Source organism: Tauraco erythrolophus, chromosome 1 (assembly GCF_009769465.1).
Source record: "Tauraco erythrolophus isolate bTauEry1 chromosome 1, bTauEry1.pri, whole genome shotgun sequence".
NCBI classification, from domain to species: Eukaryota; Metazoa; Chordata; class Aves; order Musophagiformes; family Musophagidae; genus Tauraco; species Tauraco erythrolophus.
Window position 1 is genome coordinate 113,465,132 of NC_141465.1, and position 18,230 is coordinate 113,483,361.

At 41.3% G+C, this 18,230-nt stretch overlaps 1 protein-coding gene across 1 annotated transcript in view; it reads left to right on the plus strand.

Moving 5' to 3' along the window:
- Positions 1 to 18,230, plus strand: part of FLT3 (fms related receptor tyrosine kinase 3) — a 44,675-nt gene that overhangs the window by 21,291 nt on the left and 5,154 nt on the right. Inside the window, exons 7-17 of the mRNA XM_086616250.1 lie at positions 289 to 428; positions 510 to 663; positions 4,842 to 5,007; positions 9,202 to 9,308; positions 10,449 to 10,560; positions 12,137 to 12,315; positions 13,780 to 13,892; positions 13,988 to 14,120; positions 14,210 to 14,314; positions 15,607 to 15,717; positions 17,733 to 17,886. Of these exons, the coding sequence (XP_086472376.1) occupies positions 289 to 428; positions 510 to 663; positions 4,842 to 5,007; positions 9,202 to 9,308; positions 10,449 to 10,560; positions 12,137 to 12,315; positions 13,780 to 13,892; positions 13,988 to 14,120; positions 14,210 to 14,314; positions 15,607 to 15,717; positions 17,733 to 17,886 (1,474 nt within the window). The remainder of the gene's footprint in view (positions 1 to 288; positions 429 to 509; positions 664 to 4,841; positions 5,008 to 9,201; positions 9,309 to 10,448; positions 10,561 to 12,136; positions 12,316 to 13,779; positions 13,893 to 13,987; positions 14,121 to 14,209; positions 14,315 to 15,606; positions 15,718 to 17,732; positions 17,887 to 18,230) is intronic.

The following is an 18,230-nucleotide window of genomic DNA, read 5'->3' on the forward strand; positions in this document are numbered from 1 at the left end:
TTCAGATTTTTTCATCTGTTTTTTTAAATAAACCTGACCTGAGATAAGCTTTGTTCTGAACTATGCCCTATAGGTATCTTGTAAATTATGACAAAATTTGATTTGAGACATCTGAATTCATCAAATTTACTAATTCCGTTATTATTGAGTAATTTTCTCAAATTCTAATTATCATTACAATGTAACAATGGATGTCTGTATAGCGTTAGTAGAAAAAGTGTTGCTCTAGCTGAGCATTTTTGCAGGCAAAGTGACAATTGTTTCAGTGACTATGTTTTGATTTTGTAGATTTAAATGAAAGACAAGCAGCACCTTTACCTGAATTACTTCTTAAAGTCGGGGAACCATTGCTGATCAGATGCAGAGCTGCTTATCGTAATTATAAATTTGGAATAAAATTATCTTTTGAAAACAAAGAAGTTGAGCAGGTAAGAAGACAGGGCATATTTTGAAGTAGGTAATATTGGGCACTATCAACTAATTAAATGAGAATCTCTGTTGAAAACTAGGACCATCGGTTTGAAGGATTAGAATATCAAGCAGATCTCTCGGCAATTCGGATCCAGTATATGTTTGCTTCAGCAGCAGGAAGAAGAGATAGTGGACATTATACCTGTTCTTCTACGGTTCATCCGAATCAAACTGCTTTGGTTACGGTTTTAGGTAATTCCAACCCCCCAGTGTTAATCTTGTCCCTCAGATGGTTGTATTGCTTTGTTTTCCATGTGACAGTTCTTTGCTTGCAGGTATGCAGCGTACATTTATAGTTCCTTTTCTAAGGAAAAAGTCTGTTTGCACTTACTGGTAGTCCAGGAAAGCCAAGAAATTAATCTGAACTGAGTCATTCTGGTACCTGAAGATAATCAACCTTTATTCTTTATGTTGCTTGTCAAAAAATGCCCATTAAAAGACAGTGCTTTTAGAAGTGGAATGACATGGCACTGTTTAGAGGTCTAGTCTACATGACTACATGTCTACATGATCTGGAACAACCAGTGACTAGTTTCAACTAATGTGAGACAGGAATGTCCTGCTGTGACTCCAGTATGGGTTTTGAAAATCTGCAGCCATGGCCACAGCCTCCTCCTCACCACTTGCTCCTGCTCCATCTCCCTTCGCTCTCATACGACACCTCCACCCCACCTTTGCTGCACCTTCGGAGGTGGGCAGGTAAGGCAGAGGTTCTCATGGCCTCTGCTCTGCTGTTTTGTATGATCCCTTCAGGTGCTTGTTGCTTTTATACAGAAAAAAGCAGATAGAAAATCTGTATCAGGCCTGATCTGAGTCCGCGAGGAAGGGGATCAAACAGTCGGAAGGTTCTTGGTGGTGGGCTCTCCCACTCAAAATCCAGAACAATTGAGAAACAACCATTTCCTCTTACGGTGGGGAAAATAAATCTGGAGAAGCATTTTAGCTCCAAAAGCTGTGGAACTGGTAGCAGAAAAGAAATGAAAACTTTTGTGTTAATCGAGAACGTGAGCCCAGACAGATGAATAGCGAGTGCTGACAGAGCTGGCAAACTGCCGTGCTGCTGCAGCTCTGATGGATCTGAAGGAAAATCTGAAACTAGAGAGACAACTACTCCAGCATTATTGTTTGTTCTGTGAGTCTCTTGCTTTCCAGGCACTGAAGGGAACCCTCCTCCTAACACCAAGCTATACAACGCTTGAAAATTTTAAAAAGCTACAGCATACCAAAGGAAATCTCATTCTATTTAAGCAACATGTTGATTTAAAAGCCAGAAGTGTTGAAGTTAGTCCAGAACAGCCTCAACTGCAAACCTTGTTTCTCAGATGGAAATAGTATACATATAGTCATAAGTCTGGAAATAAGGCCTAAAAGCAAAAGCCGTAGTTAGGATCACACTGCTGGAGCAGGCACTGGGCGTAGTTTTCTGACTGGTGTGTCTGGAGTTGGAGCCTGTAGCCCTGAGAACAAGGCGCTCTGAAGAACTGTCCACATGTTTGACCTTAGATGTAGTTGCTCTCAGAGTTTACAACACCTAAGCTAGGAATGGTAGGAAGTGAGAATACTTAACCTAGTCTCTTCAGAAATTACTTGCCCAGTACAATATCCTCTTTTCAGCTTCTGCCTACTACTGAGCGGGAAGTTCTCTCATCATTTACAATAACCGAGTACGATACCTGGCCATTTTTTCTACACGCATCTTCTTAGTAAACAGGAAAATAGGGATGAGGGGGTAGTGTAGAGTGTAAGAGCAGGTAGAGTGCAAGATCCCCTTCTTTCTCAGTGTTGATGTCCAGTTCAGAAAAAGTGGCCTTTTGGATCCATAAACTATCAGGTGCATGTGTCACATTAACGGGATATTTGAGTCACTGTCCCTGGAAGGCTGTATTTCGGAGTGGAGTTATTTTTGACTAGGGTATGCCAAGCTACGATGATTGTCTGTACCCTCATTAATACTGCTTATGCCGACAAAACTTCTGAGGGCTCATTGGCTTTGCTGATGAAAAAATCTGTTTGTTTACTTACATGGTGTATTAAAGTGGGGAGATGTTGTCATACCTGGCTAACAGCCATGCTTTTCTCTCCAAGGTTATACAGGGACATCCTGTGCTTCTGATCCACCCCAGCCTTTAGCCTAATGTAGCATTGACAACCATTTTTGGTGTGAATTTGTGCTAGCATCCCAGGTTCGATTTCGGCAGTGATACAGATACAAATTTCACTCAGTTGTCCATATCATAGGGTAGCAGTTTCTGAAATGATCAGTGTCCTACTTTAAACCATCGCTGTGCATGAGCCAGCACCTATAGCTGCACTGGGAATGGTCTTGATGTAACTTATCCAAGAGAAAACTGATTTGGCTGGCACATGCTACATTGCCTGGGGAGCCTGGCTAAAAGAACTACATTGAGGGGTGGTCTTCTGATGAATGATAACACCTTGCAGCCAGGCAGCTCTGATTTGCTCTTTGCTCATTGATACTTCACCAACTTATCCCATCTTGTGTAGCTGATCAGGTCAGGCAGGGTGGTTGGGCCACTTTAAAGAGCAACGGAGGTCATGCCAACAATTGCAGCTGCAAGGCTCTTTGTTTCTGCAGTTCTTATGCTCAATTTCCATCAGCATCGAATAAAGAGTTTTTAGCACTATGCAATCTCAATTCAGGAATATGCAAGCTGTTTTGCAACACGTGTTAGGTTTAAAACAACAAAAACTGTGATAAACACAGAGATTTGAAAGCTTTGATTCCAGTCTCAAGAATTTCATCTCACCTCTCTGTCATTATTGAATAATCATGTTCATTGTTCCTCTGTCAGAAATACACTTAAACCTGCCAAAAAATGATAAGCCAAGCAATAATGTGCTATTTTCTTTCTCCTTCAAGAAAGAAACTGCTTTTTCCAGAGAAACAGCATACCCTGCTCCAAGGTCCTTGCACACACTCTGGAGAAAGCCTTTACTCTTGGCTGGTTGTGTTATTAACATTACACACAGAGATGACCTTCTGCCTGGAAGGATGAGGTCCAAAAGATCGCTTAAAATATGAAGGTCCAATTTATAAAACCAATAAGTCTTTAATATCAAAAAGCAAGAGAACAGTCATGAAAGGAATTGCTTCTTGTTTTAAAATACTGACATTTTTGTGGTTTATATGGGAGTTTCCAGATAGCATTTTTTAAACCAATAAGCTAGATAGACATAAAACATGCCAAATAGAATATAGAGTTACAACCAGAAGAAAAACACTCAAAAGGAAAAACCCAGTCCAGAAATATTGATGTTGGAATATTGGCTGCTTAAACAGTGGCACAAGTTTCCCAGAGGTTGTAGAGTCTACTTCCTTGCAGATACCTAAACTCAACTAGACATGGCTCTGAGCAACCTCATCTAGCTGGACCTGCTCTGAGCAGAAGCTGGACTAGACGTCTCCAAAGATCTCTTCCAATGTATATGATTCTGTGATTTTTACAGAACTGATCCTAACCCCACTGCTGCATTCAGGACAGCCTCCTCTCACATGTGTCTGCAGTCTCTTTAGATGGGATTCATTTCACTTTATGAGGCATCTAGCCCCAGCTATGACTTAGGTTCTTTCAACAGTCAGTGTCAAGAGACAGATATTTCGAGAGAGTATTTCAGTACATTTTTTTGTTATCTTCTATTTTAAGATGGGATATATCAGGACATGCCTGTCCCATTCCACTGTGTGTATCAGAGGTCCAAACAAGTAGCTTAGGTGGGTCACTGAATTTCAGACAGCTCCATTAGGTGAAACTAATTCCACCATAGCAGGCCAAGTACCAGCAGCTCATGGTTCACACACATCTTCAAAACACTTTTTCATGTTTCTGTTGTTTTGCTTCAAATATGTCTAATAAAGGAGCAGCGGCAAGGCTCATTTGCAAAATTTTCAACTCATTTCAGGGAAGGAGAAACAACTACTATCAATATCTGATTATGCTGCTGATGCCACTTGGTTTTGTCCCCTGTTGGAGGAAAGCCAGGAGATGCAGCTGTTAACACCTGGAACACACCACTGAGTCAAGCCAGATAAATAATGGCCTTGTTGGCCCTGTGGCTCTGTAGGGCAGATGGGGAAGAAATGTCGGATCATTTTGGAAGGGCGCTGGTCTAACCGAATCTGCAACTTTAGCAGGCTCAGATCATTAGGCTACAGCTGAACACAGTGAGATAGTTTCAATACTATTTTGAAGCATTATCTTCTTTTGATTAACAGGATGCCTTTTGTGATGTAACATGGTGCTTATTTTTGCTTGTGATAATCAAAACATAGAGATGATAAAATTCCTTCCTTAAGCAGTCCACTCTTTATAATACCAATATTTTATTTTTTCTTTTTCTTTTTTTTTCAGAAAAAGGATTTATAAACATAGCCGACTCTAAAGAAGATTTTGAAATTGGTGAGGAAGAGTTTTGCTTCGAAGTTAACTTTACAGCATATCCACCAGTTAGATGCATGTGGCTATTTTCAAAAAAAACTTTTCCATGTAAGCAAAGTTACAGTGTGGATGGACGCAGGTACTTGAATATTTTGGTATAATTTCACAATGTTTCCTCTTTATGCCATATTTTAACTGCTTACGGCCCACGTTTGATACTCGCTTCGTGTTTTTGAAATGTGGATGGGCCACGTGATGAAGCCATGTTAAAAGGCACTCGAACATTGTTTTGACTTTCAACAGCAGTTCATGTAGATAACTTCTAGAATCATCTTATTCTCTGTGTTATAATAAACCCTTTTGTAAGTTATGCATCTGGCAACCCTTTAGGTTATATGCATTTGGCCATTCCCTTGCTCTCTGACATAGTTTCTCAGTTACAGACCTGTTGCAGCTTCCATACTGGATTACAAGTTCTACGTGTTCCCCTTTGTCATCCTGTTCTTGATGATGTTCCCAGTGTCTTTCAAACTGCTCAAATCAAATCCAGGGCCCCGTAGTTTCCCAGGCCACCATTAGATCTGTACAGCTCTGCCTGTGCCACAGAAACATACCGTTCTGCTCGTTACCCAGGTCATGTATTCTTCCTCTGCTGCAAAAACATGTTTTGAATAAACCTGTTAGTTATCTACCTTTTCTGTTATTTCCTACAATGAAGTTCTGGCATGAATTCTGTTTAAGGCTAATGTTTTCTCCATTCCCTAGGCTTTCTAGTTTCTTGATAACATTATCTAATTTCCTTCAGAGTTTCTTTCAGAGTAGTCCCACGGCTTTCAAGGTAACAGCTCTTATTCACCTCAATGAAAATAAAGCCAAGCTGCTCTTTTAAAGTTTTTGCTTTAAAACCAAGCAGGACCTAGGCAGGAGTTAATGTACCTGCACTGATTTCTGCTCATATTCTTAAAACCTCTCTTAACATCTGCATAAAACAGCAGCCTGGATTACATTTTTTATGATTTCTTACTTTAACATTTTGGTGCACTTGATTTTACCTGCTAGCTTGTCAAGTTGTCTTCACAACAGACTGGCCTTTCATCTGCATCAGACGGTGTATTGGAGTCAGATCTTCACAAGGTTCAGAGACAGCTCAGTTCAGATTAATAAATTGTCATCTCCTGGCAATGGCCACAGGAACTCTGTCGCTGCTGATAAAGTGAGGGCTGTCAGCAAACTTTGATAGCATTGGGTGGGTGTTGGTGACTAATCTGCAATGCCTGACATAGACTAGGCAGATCTGTTCTTTGTGGTCAAGACTGATTTTGGAAATGAGGTCTCAGGGGATGGCCATGAGCATTTACTCATCCTTGTCCAATAGGTCCCTCCCTCCAGCTGATAATGCCGAGTTAATTTGCGTTGCAGCTGGTATGGACTTCTTCTCACTGCTTCTAAGAGTAGGAGTCAGTTTTGCTTGGATGATTGACAGCTGGTGTAAATTCATTCCAGATAAGAAGAAGGTGCTACAGACTGAGCCAACAATAACAATTTTGAGAACTCTCGAAATAGCTTAGGTAACCCTCATTAATCAGTATGGTGGAGCTGTAGGTGGCCTGGGATTTATGAGTCACTTCAGATAGCCTTTGCAGCCAGAAGTGGTGGTTGCTGAGTGCTCACCACCACTTGCTGGACAGAGGAAAGTCCAGCCTGTGTTCCTGGAGCAGCACAGCCTGAGCAGGATGAGCCACAGCCAGGCCTGCACTAGCCATGGCCATGGCCACTGCCATCTCACCACCCCAAGCATCGCTGGAGCTTGGCCTGGAGGCTCCTTCCAACAGACAGCTCAGCCATTCGTCTGACTATGCTGTTGCTAAATTATTTTTTTTTAATATTCATTTTAGGTAGTTATACTTTGCACTTATTTATCATTCTATTTATTTTATGGAAAAACATAATTGAGAGAAAAACACATGGATTTGATGTTTATTTCATCCGACAAGTACCTTTTTCTGTACAAACATCCCCCACAGCTATCCAGTTTTGGTTGAATACTTGCATTGAATAGATTCGTCTCACCTGAGGAAAATGAGCAGGGGTACATATTTCGTTCAGTTTGAAGTCCCCAGAAGCAGCAAGGGGTAGGAGGTCAGGAGATTCTGCCTACAAGCTGTGGCACTGCAGATTTCAATGTGATTTTAAAGCAGAAGGTTTCTCAAAACAAAACAAAAAAGGTCATCACATACATATGGTGAGTCTAACTTTGCATATTTTAGTTGACTTCTGTGTAATCCCATCTCCCAACACTTCTACTTTATTCCTTTCATATCCTTTTTCATTTCCTGTTTTTCTTTTTTTTTAATTTCTGCCATTTTCTTATGACATTGTTTCTCCTGATTATAGAACATATTAAATTTTACTCATTAACTCTGTCGCCTTCTTTAGCTTTTAATTTCAAGTCCCAAGGATTCATCTCTCCTGTCAGTGCCTTTACGTGTTTTCAGAGATTCCTTCAGAATTTCCATTTTCTGTTTGCTTTTGTGGTCTCTCTGTTTTAGCACACTGCTGATTTTCACTTCCCTCCTAAGTGCAAATGTGTTTTCATACACAGAATGACCTCTGTTAAATTTATAATATTTATCTCACATCCTCTTATATTTTCAGGTGTCAAAGACACTCTTTTTTAATGACTTTCTCATTATTTCATTAGATTTAATGCTTCAGACTTAGGATTTTAGAAGTAACAAATGATATATGGTTTCTCCTGCCTTCAGTATCCATTTTTAGGCAGCGTAAAAGGAGTCCGATTTTAAAAAGTCCCCGAGTTCAGGAACATCTTTAAGGCTATTTCAGCTGAAGACATTCAAAAGCCAGTAACTATATGGAGGTGTTCTCTTACTCAGAAAGCAAAATTGCCCGTGGCTTCAATGTGAGTTTCCCTGGTTTCAAATTGCAAGGTGGTACTTGGTGTCTTAGTTCACCTGTATGTATCTTGCGTAATGAGAAACACTCTGATTTTAGTTACCCAGATTTCTTGTTCAGGCTCATTACTGCTTTCTCTTACTTTGCAAATTACTGGTATATGCTGTCTTTTTTCTGTATGCTTCAAACTCCCGGATATGCTTGCTTGCCTTTACCACTGAAGTTAAGCTGAAAGCCTCCTACCCAGTTTTCCTTGAGCAGTCTGCTAATGCATCTGCCCCCAAAACACCAGCAACCAAACATAGGAAGATATTTTTTTATATGCTCTTCTAACGTTGGTGAGTTGCAATAGCTGCCTTTTAAATATAACAGTTGTCCTGATGACAATACCCTAGTCAAAAGGACAGAAATAGGATGCTATCTCTTTAAGATAATATAGTCCCTTCTCCCTGCCTCATCCCATGTCCCATAAATCAGTAATTCAACAGGTCAGTCGTGCAGGATTCTTTAAGTCTCTGCAGTTCTCCATTGTTAGCTTCTGCCAAGAGACTTGTTAGAGCCCTCCCTCACCATTTCCATTGTCACAAGCCATTTCCTGCACGGTTTGTGTCTTGGTTTGCTGCCATCGCCATAGGGTTAGTAGAAGACTGGCCTTCCTCCTGCAGAAATATCTTGATGGTTAGTGCTTTGTCTCATTGACAATGAACTTATGATGATATCATTTCTGAGTTTCTGTCTTTGCATTTGAAGAGGTTTATCTCGTATGATCCTACCTGTCATTGTTATTTCCTAATACTGTTTATCATATCAGCTAGAAACTCCCATTAAAATCCTATGGAGTGTGGAGAGTTTGATCCTTTGCAGGTCTTAGCATCTGTGCCGCAATGTGTTATATACCTTGTCTTCCAATGGACTGATAACAAAATCACAGCCTGACAGCCCAGATGCTGGTGGGTGAGGCACTTACCTAGATAAGGGTGGTGAGGCACTGGAACAGGTTGCCCAGAGACATTGTGGATGACCCATCCCTGGAAGTGTTCAAGCCAGGTAGAATGAGGCTTTGGCAACCTGATTTAGTGGAAGATGTCTCTGCCCATGGCAGAGGAGTTGGAACTAAATGATCTTTAAGGTCCCTTCCAATCCAAACCACTTTATGATTCCATGATTCTGTGGTTCTATGATTCTATGCACTCCAGGAACTAGGAGGAAAATTGCAGAATGAAATCAATACTGCAGGAAAGAAAAATATCCTTTTATAAAATCAGTTATATTCTGGGGTTTATATTCTCTAATGAAATATAATTTAGTCTGAGTTCCTCATCAGAAGATGTCAAATTGTTTAAAACATATATATGACTACCTTTAAAATATTTTTCAAGTTGGTCTTTTGTCCTTTTCCTGTCTTTTCTTTGCTCCACAGCATTTTGTCAAAGTTCTGCAACCATCAGCACCGGTCTGGGATATATGTATTTTACGCTGAAAATGGTGATACAGTCATGACAAAAAAATTCACTCTGTATGTGAGAAGTAAGTGAGAAAACAATCCTTGTGAAAATTTGGCTAAGTCTGGGATTTTGCCAGTGAAATAAATAGAGCTAATATGTTGCTTTCCCCTTGGTATTTGTCATTTTGTTTACATAGATTTATTGTTAAAAACAGAGGAGCATGAGGCAAAAATGTGATTCTCTGTGCTGCACTACTGGAATCCAAGCACTGTGTTGGAGAAGGATGCTGACTGCTTGTGGGTCATGATTCTTGTGTTGGTCAGGGATTGAGAACAGAGGAAGGAGGAGGAAGCTATCAATTCATTTTTCTCTTCGCTTTAGTATGCCGTAAACAGAGAGAACAGAATATGAGAAATTAGTCATATACTGAGAAAATTAATACTTCTTAAGAAAACCACAAAGCCTAGGAGCTCAGTAAAACACAGTGACTGTATTCTAACTCTACAGAGCTGGAATCTATGTGACTGCTGTGGACACCACAAGACACCCAGTGAGGGGAAACACTTACCCTCATCAGGTGTTAGCTTCCTATAGTGTGTTTATGTAATTTTTTTCCTAATGGCATTTATGAGTTCATGCAGTTAATCTGGAGACCCTTTGGAGGGTGACACATACGTTAGGGCTGTACTGCCTCCTACGTCCCTGCACGCCATTTGCACACACGCAGTCTCTCCTGGTGCTCCCTATTATCTCAGTTCTGCAACACGGCTGCAGCATCTCACCCTTGCTCTAGGTCAGGGAGCATTATTTATTACATATTATTTATACAGGGATCCTCTGTGCACACTTTGTACAAGCTGGACACTCAGAACTGGGGTGTCAGGGGAGTCCTAGATCCAACTGCTTTTTCCGAATCAGAAAAGCAGAAGTCAAGACTTCTAATTTTGGTTCTGCCACTGTTGTCATCTGGCTGTGCCCATACAGAGAAGTGGCTGCTCCTCTTGCCTTGCCCACACTGCCATCCTACAGAACCGAGGCGTGGGGCTGGAGGAAGGAGGAGAACTGAGGGCTGCACCCAGCTCTCACAGTGGCGTGCAGGTGGGTTCTTTTGAAAACACAGAAGCAGATCTTGGTCTCGGCAGATGTAGCGTGGCCACATAAACATAAAGGTTTTGGTCACTGAAGTGCTGACAGAAATTGCCTTTGTGTCATTTTGTTGCAGGAAAGCCTCAAGTACTGATGCAGTTGTTGTTCAAGCAGATCTCCTGTGTCGCTGACAGCTACCCTGCCTCATCCTGGGTTTGGAGGAACTGTCCTGAACTGAACTCATCCAAGTAAATCATTTTCCCTCTTGTTGATTCATTGCAAAGACCATATCTGAGTATCCTTGGTTAAACGAAGACTGGCCTGTAAGAAACTAAATGTAAAATGCACCTTCAACCATTTGTACAAGGCGACATGGTGGCCCACTCCAGGGGAACCAGATCACCAAATCTAAGTTAAAAAAAGTTTTCAATTCCTCTGTTGGCATCAAAGGAAGCCTATTAAGATGTGTATCTCAGGCTCTTTATGCTGAAATAAAAACCTCTGGGTTTATATCAACAGTTAGATAGTTGCAAAGTCCAATCTATTTTTTTCTCTTGGCCTAATGAAGTTATAGGGCATTCTCGGAATGCATTGGTTAATACGGGCTTGATTAATGGTTAAGCTTTGGTTAATACAACTGTTAAGATGACCTGTTACCGAAGCCAGTAAAATCAGTGAGAGTGTTTCCAGTAAAGTTAGTGAGAGTGTTTCCATTTCCTCTATTTATTTAGAGCAATGAGTCAGGCCCTAAAATTTCAGGAGATGCTGAAACAGCTTTGAGCTGTTTTATGATCTCTGCAGTTTTTATTTTAGATATGCCAAAAACCTAAAAATCCCACAGTGCAGATGTTTACTAGGTCAAATTATCTTTTGGAAAATTGTGGATAAAGTTCTAAATATTTTAACTAGATTTTAAAAATATCTAGATCCTTCTCTCATCGATACCTCTGAAAAGGCTTCCTAACATCAATCTGTTAGTAGAGAAATGAAAGAGGAAATAAAACATCAGCTAGTGAGTTTTAAATACTCCTTAAAACAGCCATCTGGAAAGGAGATGCTGTGACATTTCTTTTCTTGGATCTTCCACATGTAGAAGCCGGTACTATGTAAAGAGCTGAACAAATTTTATTTATTTACTTACCTCCTCATTTATTTATGTGGATGGTAAATTAGGCAGTGAAGTTGATGAATGATAGAAAAGCTAAAAGTCAAAATTATGTCTGTGTGGGCTTCCTTTCCCTTGAGTATAACAGTCCCTCTTTCTACATATCAGGTCCTAAATAAGTCATTAATACTGGATGGATGCTTTCCATCTTGAGTGAGAGAAACTTCGTGGTTGAAATCACATAACTTCAGGGAAGGAGTTAGAACTTTTACTGTGGGTTCATTTTGTATGTATTGTTTTAGTAGCGGCTCATTTGGAGCTACTCAGTGGTTTGAGTGATCGAGGTAAAGGTGAAACCAGTGGGAATAGATGCAGTAGCAGGGGGTCATGTCAGCTGTGAAATTAGTGAAGGTCCCAGAGATCAGGAGGTGCAGGTGCCCTGCCAGGGTGATGATGGAGAGTGGGAATGAGCCTAGTGTAGGAGGTTGGGAGCCCAGTTCACCCTCCACTGACCCTGCCATGTCCATCACCAAAAAATGAGACTGGCAACCACTCTGAAGCCTCACTCTAACAGTGACAAATAAAAACCAAGCCCATCTATCCCTCCCTCCCTTCCTCTCTTCCAACACAGATGTAAGACACGTTTTGAAACATCCCACCTTCTCCCCTGGAAATGCCACTGTGAGCCAAAAACCAAACTGGTCTCCTTTCTTTTTCAGCTGTACAGAAGAAATCACTGAAGGGATTCACAACTTCTTCCCAGAGAGGAGATCGCTGGGGTCATGGATTTCAAGCAGCACTTTAGATATAAAGGAGACAAAAACAACCTTCTCTGTTGAGTGCTGTGCAAACAATTCTGCTGGTTCAGCCTGTGAAAAGAGTTTCATTAACCTGTCAGGTACCCTAAGCCAGTGTTTTAGCACAGGTTTTCTCAATTAAAGCTGGCATAGTAGAACTTATGATGTTTTTTATCTGGCTAAATGGCTGGCTGTGCAATAACATGCAGGTAAAACACAAGCGCTGTGAATATACAGTGTGGGAAATGGTGGGTTAATGGGATACATGTCTCTTTTTTCTTCAGGGGCCTCCCTCATTAAAATGAGCAGAAACTTCGCATGAATAGGAGGTGCGGGATGGAGCCATGGAAGTGTTGGGGGCTGCTTTTTTATTTCCTTTTGGTAATCCCTACACAAATACTGCAGGCATTACCTTTGGAAAGAGCTGTAGCCACTTCGATAGCCAGTGGCAGGTGTTGGCTCTTGTTCCTTTCCTGGAGGTCACTGCAGTGCTGCCAGAAATTCCATGGGAGTTCTCCCCACCTCATGGAGGTCATTGTGCACCCAAGCAAGAGTATGACTGAGCCTACAGACTCACTCAAGGGACAGTCCCTGTCTGGGAAGCAGGAGTGAGTACTAGGGGAGAGACCCTCTTAAACTGCTGTAGGCAGATAGCAAAAGGCTAAGCCCTGATTTGGGAACCACTGTGCAGTCTCTCTTCTTGCTGGGGACATGAGAGATTCTTTCCCTGTTGAACAAGAAAGTCAATATGATTATTTGCCCTCAATATGGTTATTTGCCCATACACTTTATACTTGTAACACCGTATGCATTCCATAAGGCAAAATATTTCAGTTACAGGGAACATGCTGTGGCACCTGTGAAGTGTTTTGAAGTACCCAGATGTTTGCAGTACAAAGATTTCCTTTGTCATGGACAAACAAGCTGTTTGGTGCTTCTGACTACAGCTCGCAGAAGCTGCGGCCAGTGACAGAGTTTGAGCATTTATGTTGAAATGACGATAGAAAGTAGGCATAATACTTACCGTCTTAGAAACTACTAGAATATGAGGGCAGATCTCGTGTGACACTTACCTGCCCATACCCCTATAGCACAGTCTTGACTTGTTAAGAGAGTTCCTGGCCGAGCAGCAGAGCAATGCTCCGAGCAGGCTGCGTACAGTCCATCCACTGGTAACTGCTGCTTCGATACCTAACGTACATTGCTTGGGGGAACGCACCAGGAAAGAAGGAAAACATGGTGAGAAGAGGAATATTTAATTCCTGTTTATGTTCACAATGTCCAATCCATGTACTGCACCAACGCTTTCATGCACTTAGATTTATTAATTAGTGTAGCTTTTTTTTTTTAATGAAAACGGATGTCAGGATTAACCCAGCCCCTAACGCCTCCTGCCCAGCTCCTTGCTTTGCATGTGGTGCCATCTCATTCCCTGTGCAGAAGAGGCTCAGGCGTGAGAGGACTACAAACTGGCACAACTGACCAAGCCATCGTGGCTTCTCCTTGCACCTTTAGCCGTACACACGAGCTCTGATTCAGTGGGTAGTAATATGTATCTCTTAAAGTTGCAGGAGCTGTTTCTTCCCCTCTGGACAATGCTGCATTCTATGTCTCTGTTGGATTTTTCCTCCCACTGATCACTTTTTTGTTTGTATTCATTTTTCATAAATACAAAAAGGTAAAAGCAAACATAAATACATGCCCCTTCTTTTGTTCCTGCCAGGCTGTTCCTTCTTCTCTAAGACTTACTCCACCTTTTTTTTTCTTCCAAAGCAATTTAGATATGAAAGCCAGTTGCAAATGATTCAGATGATAGGCCCATCGGATAATGAGTACATCTACATCGACTTCAGAGAATTTGAATATGATCTCAAATGGGAATTTCCCAGGGAAAATCTGGAATTTGGTGAGCAGTCCACAAGGCAACCCACAATGCTGGAGCAGTAGCCTGTGCTGTAGCAGCTGCAAATAATATCAGCATATTGTGTCTTGTAGGACAGGTCCTCGGTTCTGGGGCTTTTGGGAAAGTGGTGAATGCAACAGCTTATGGAATTAGCAATGCAGAAGATTCAGTCCAGGTCGCAGTCAAAATGCTAAAAGGTATGATAAACTCTGAGTGCCTTTCACAAACAGTGATGTACTCGAGTGGCTCCAAAGCAGAAACGGTGTTGGAAATCCCTTTGTATACAGACTCGTAGCAATGACGCCTCGCAAATGCTTGGTTTTAAAATCCTTTCAAAATCCTGTTTCAGTTTGGAAAGGTATTGCTGAAGTGCCTTCTTCCTGCAGCATGTGGCTTTCTGTCCTACACACCATAGATATGCAATGTGTGGGGAAGTATGAAGCTGCTCTCCTCTAAAGAGAACAAATGCAAATTCATAGCGCAGGTTAGCCTGCTGGTCACATTGGTGACTCCATGGACTTTTGTGTAAGGTCCCTTTTTCTTGTAGTGCTATCTAGCTGTTGCACTGCCTTTGTCTCTTGTGTCTGAGCTAGCTTGTTTGCAAAACTTCCAGCATATTTTCCTGTAGTCTTTTCTTCTTGATGACACAAAGCAATTTCCTTCAATCCCTCCTTATGGGTCAGGCTTCTTAAACCTCTCATCCTCCTTGCCACTTTGTTCAGGCCTCTCTCCAAACTGTCTTGACCCCTCATAAAATCAGTGTCCAGAAGTGAAGCCCCTCTGCAGCAAGCAGAGGAGGAGAGCTGCCTCACTGGGTCCCAAGTACCACAACCCTATTGATACATAACAGGATGCGCTTCACATCAGCAACAGCACCAGCACCCTGCCCACCTGACTACCGTGCTAATACTGCCATCCAGCTCTTTATCCTCTATTTCCACATGTGCATCAGCTTTACACTTCCTTGGTCAACTTCCTTTATGGAAGTTCATCTTGATCATTTTGGTTCACGTCCCCAGTTCACTGAGATCATGAGGACCAAATGCTTGCTGAAGAATAAGCCTAAAGCTGTTACTGAAACACAGGGTGACCACCTTAGCTATTGGATTGCAACTGCTTGTGTGCTGTATGACTATTAAGATTTTTTTTCTCTTAGCATTTCTCTCCAACAGGGTTGACTTCCATTTTTTCAGTGCTTGTGAGCACCTTAACACACTGCTGTCATTTCTTGCCAGCCCAAGAATGACAAATATTAAGATTTTTATGACTGCTTTACCAAGCGTTCAAATGAGCCACACTCAAACACACATTTATTTTCCACCTTTGGCTGAATCTTTTTATACTGTAGAATGATTTTTTAGGATATTCCCAAATGTACTGTCAGTCCAATTAATTTGAAATGAAGACTCGCATGTGACAAAACATTGCAACCATTTACATTTTTATTTCTTTGCTGGAGATTTCCAAATCTGTGTTACTACTTTTACAGAAAAACCTGATGCTTCAGAAAAAGATGCTCTAATGTCTGAGCTGAAAATGATGACTCACATTGGAAGCCATGAAAATATTGTGAACCTACTAGGAGCTTGTACTGTGTCAGGTAACTTGTGGAAAGGTACCAATTAAAACCGTCAGACTAGTAAGGACTCCTGAACAGAAAAGAAGAATCAAAAATTGATCACTGAAAGCAGTATTAAAGACATTCAAGCCATAATTAATCACTTATTCCTAGTGCTGCTTTCCCCTCTTTACCCCTGAATCCTGTCTTTGCCCAACCAATTTTGCTGTTCTGTGCTGGCCCAAAATAAGATGAAGATGAAACTAAATCAAAGTTAAGGCCATGTATGTGTGTAGAGATGGGTCCTTTCTAATTGTAGTTGCATGAAGTGATACAACAGCCCTTTTATAGAAGAGGTTTTCCTATTACAGTGGTGATGGCACCAATAGGGGCCAATTTATGAAGTCAAAAGGGAAAACTTGCTGGGTTTAAAGTACTTTTGTAACCACATGATTCTATTCACACAAAAAAAAAAGTCTTTTTAAAAAAAAAAAAAACATTGCCCACTGAACAGTGAAGTTGTAGAAATAAATAGAGAAATTACCTAAGGCTAGGCAACAAAGAAAATAAACTGAAAATGAGCACGTGTGAGGAGAAAGGAGAGAAGCGAATAATGAAAAGAGAGACTGCATTTAAAGGACTGAATGTAAAAGTAAACTGAAGGTGGAAAGAACTAAGCAAAGATAGGCTAAGATGAAAGTGGCAAGACATTATCACTAAGTAATTAACTTGTGATATCATTGTGGCAACGTACACAGATATTCCTGTCCCAAGAACTCCCTCTCTGGTCAGTCCAGCAGTGAAGAGGAGTAGGTGGAGAGAGGCTAAAGAACAGATCACCTCGGGGGAAAGGGCAGGGATTTGCCCGGGCTTTGCCCGTATCAGGAATTGTAGCATCTGCCTCTGAAAAACCTGTCAGACTTTCTGACACAGATATTTATTAAGTCAGAAAGACCAAAGATAACAGTTAACTCTCGTTTTCCCAGTTTGCATCAACAGCAATAGTGTTGTGCGAAGATGTTTGCGGCATAAAAGAAAAGCAATAAATTGTTGTTGTTGGCTTTAGCTGATTTGAGGCTATACAAGCTGCCACTGCCTTCTGGAAAATTTGACAAGATGTGATGATGTAAACAGAGTTGCTCCAGGGAAGACCTGTTTAGTCTGGCAGGGTAGGGCAGGGACACTTCCATCCTTACCCAAGTCCCATGTTCAGAAGCATTTACATGGCTCTCAAGAATTTCAGATCCATCCTCTGAGAGACTTTACAGGCTTTTCACCATGTGCCCTACCTTGCTTGACAGGGACCTTCTGGCAGAAATGTCTACAAATTTGTATTCAGTCTTTCTGATCCAGAAGTGATGATGCCAGCATAAGACTTTGCAGGGGTGATATATGACCACTCTGAGCTCTCCCTGAGCCATTCGCTCTGCTCCTTGTAATGGCTTTCCTCTGAGCCTGTCAGGATTGGGAATTGGAGGTATTCTTCCTTTCTTGAGAAAGTGACCTGATGAGTGCTCCGCTCAGACACATCCCCTTGAAAGGTCTTTCTCTCCTATAGATCCTCTCAGCAAGTGCACTTGGGTTTCAGGTGGCCTTCATGGGAAAAAAAAAAAAAAAAGGATATTTCTAGAATATGAAGGTAGTGCAGATAAACGAAAGAGCGTAGGTCAAAGGATACCAATTCATGCCATCAAGACAATTATCAGGGGTCATCTTTTGCTTCAACCATGTATGGTTTAGACAGTATATTGCAGCGTTATAGCCTGTGCTGTCCTCCCCAGCGCCATTGGTATGAGGAAGGACATTTGTGCCTTCATATGGATTTTCAGTCTGCCCTGGGAGATGCACCACAGGGAAGAATCAGCTACACAGATGTTCCAAAGGGACATTATAGTCAGTAAGCATTACCTGCCCAGTACAGGTTGTCTACCCAGGAAGGGAAGATGCTTGGGACGTTTAATACAGATTAGTCCTGGGAGAAGATAAGGCATCATTAAGGCTTTAATGGGGGAAGTGCTATAGATAGCAGGAAGTATTTATATTTCCAACTATTTCAGGACCAATCTACTTGATATTTGAATACTGTTGCTATGGTGACCTTCTGAACTACTTAAGGAGCAAGAGAGAAAAGTTTCACTGGACGCTAACGGATATCTTTAAACAGCACAACTTCAGCTTTTACCACAATATCCATTTGGACCAAAATTTCAGGTAAAGTATTCAGCAGCAATTTAATTCCTTGTAAAGCTACTCTCTCTTTTTAAGCTGCATTCTCAGCTGTGCTGTAAACTGGTGAAATTATTGAATACTTGAGAATGTGCCCTCACATATTTTAATAAGCAATGATTTGAGAGGAACCGAGATTTGATTCTCCTTATGATATTCTTCTCACTGAACTGCAAAAGACAAGCAATCCCTTGTTTCTCTTTCCAGTTTTGAGAAGACTCATGACTGTGCCCAGATTTTTAAGAGCAATAACCAATCATAGTTTTTCACTGCAAAACAGTCTATGTGTAGAAGATTATGTGATTCACTGTGAGTAATCTTTGAGTATG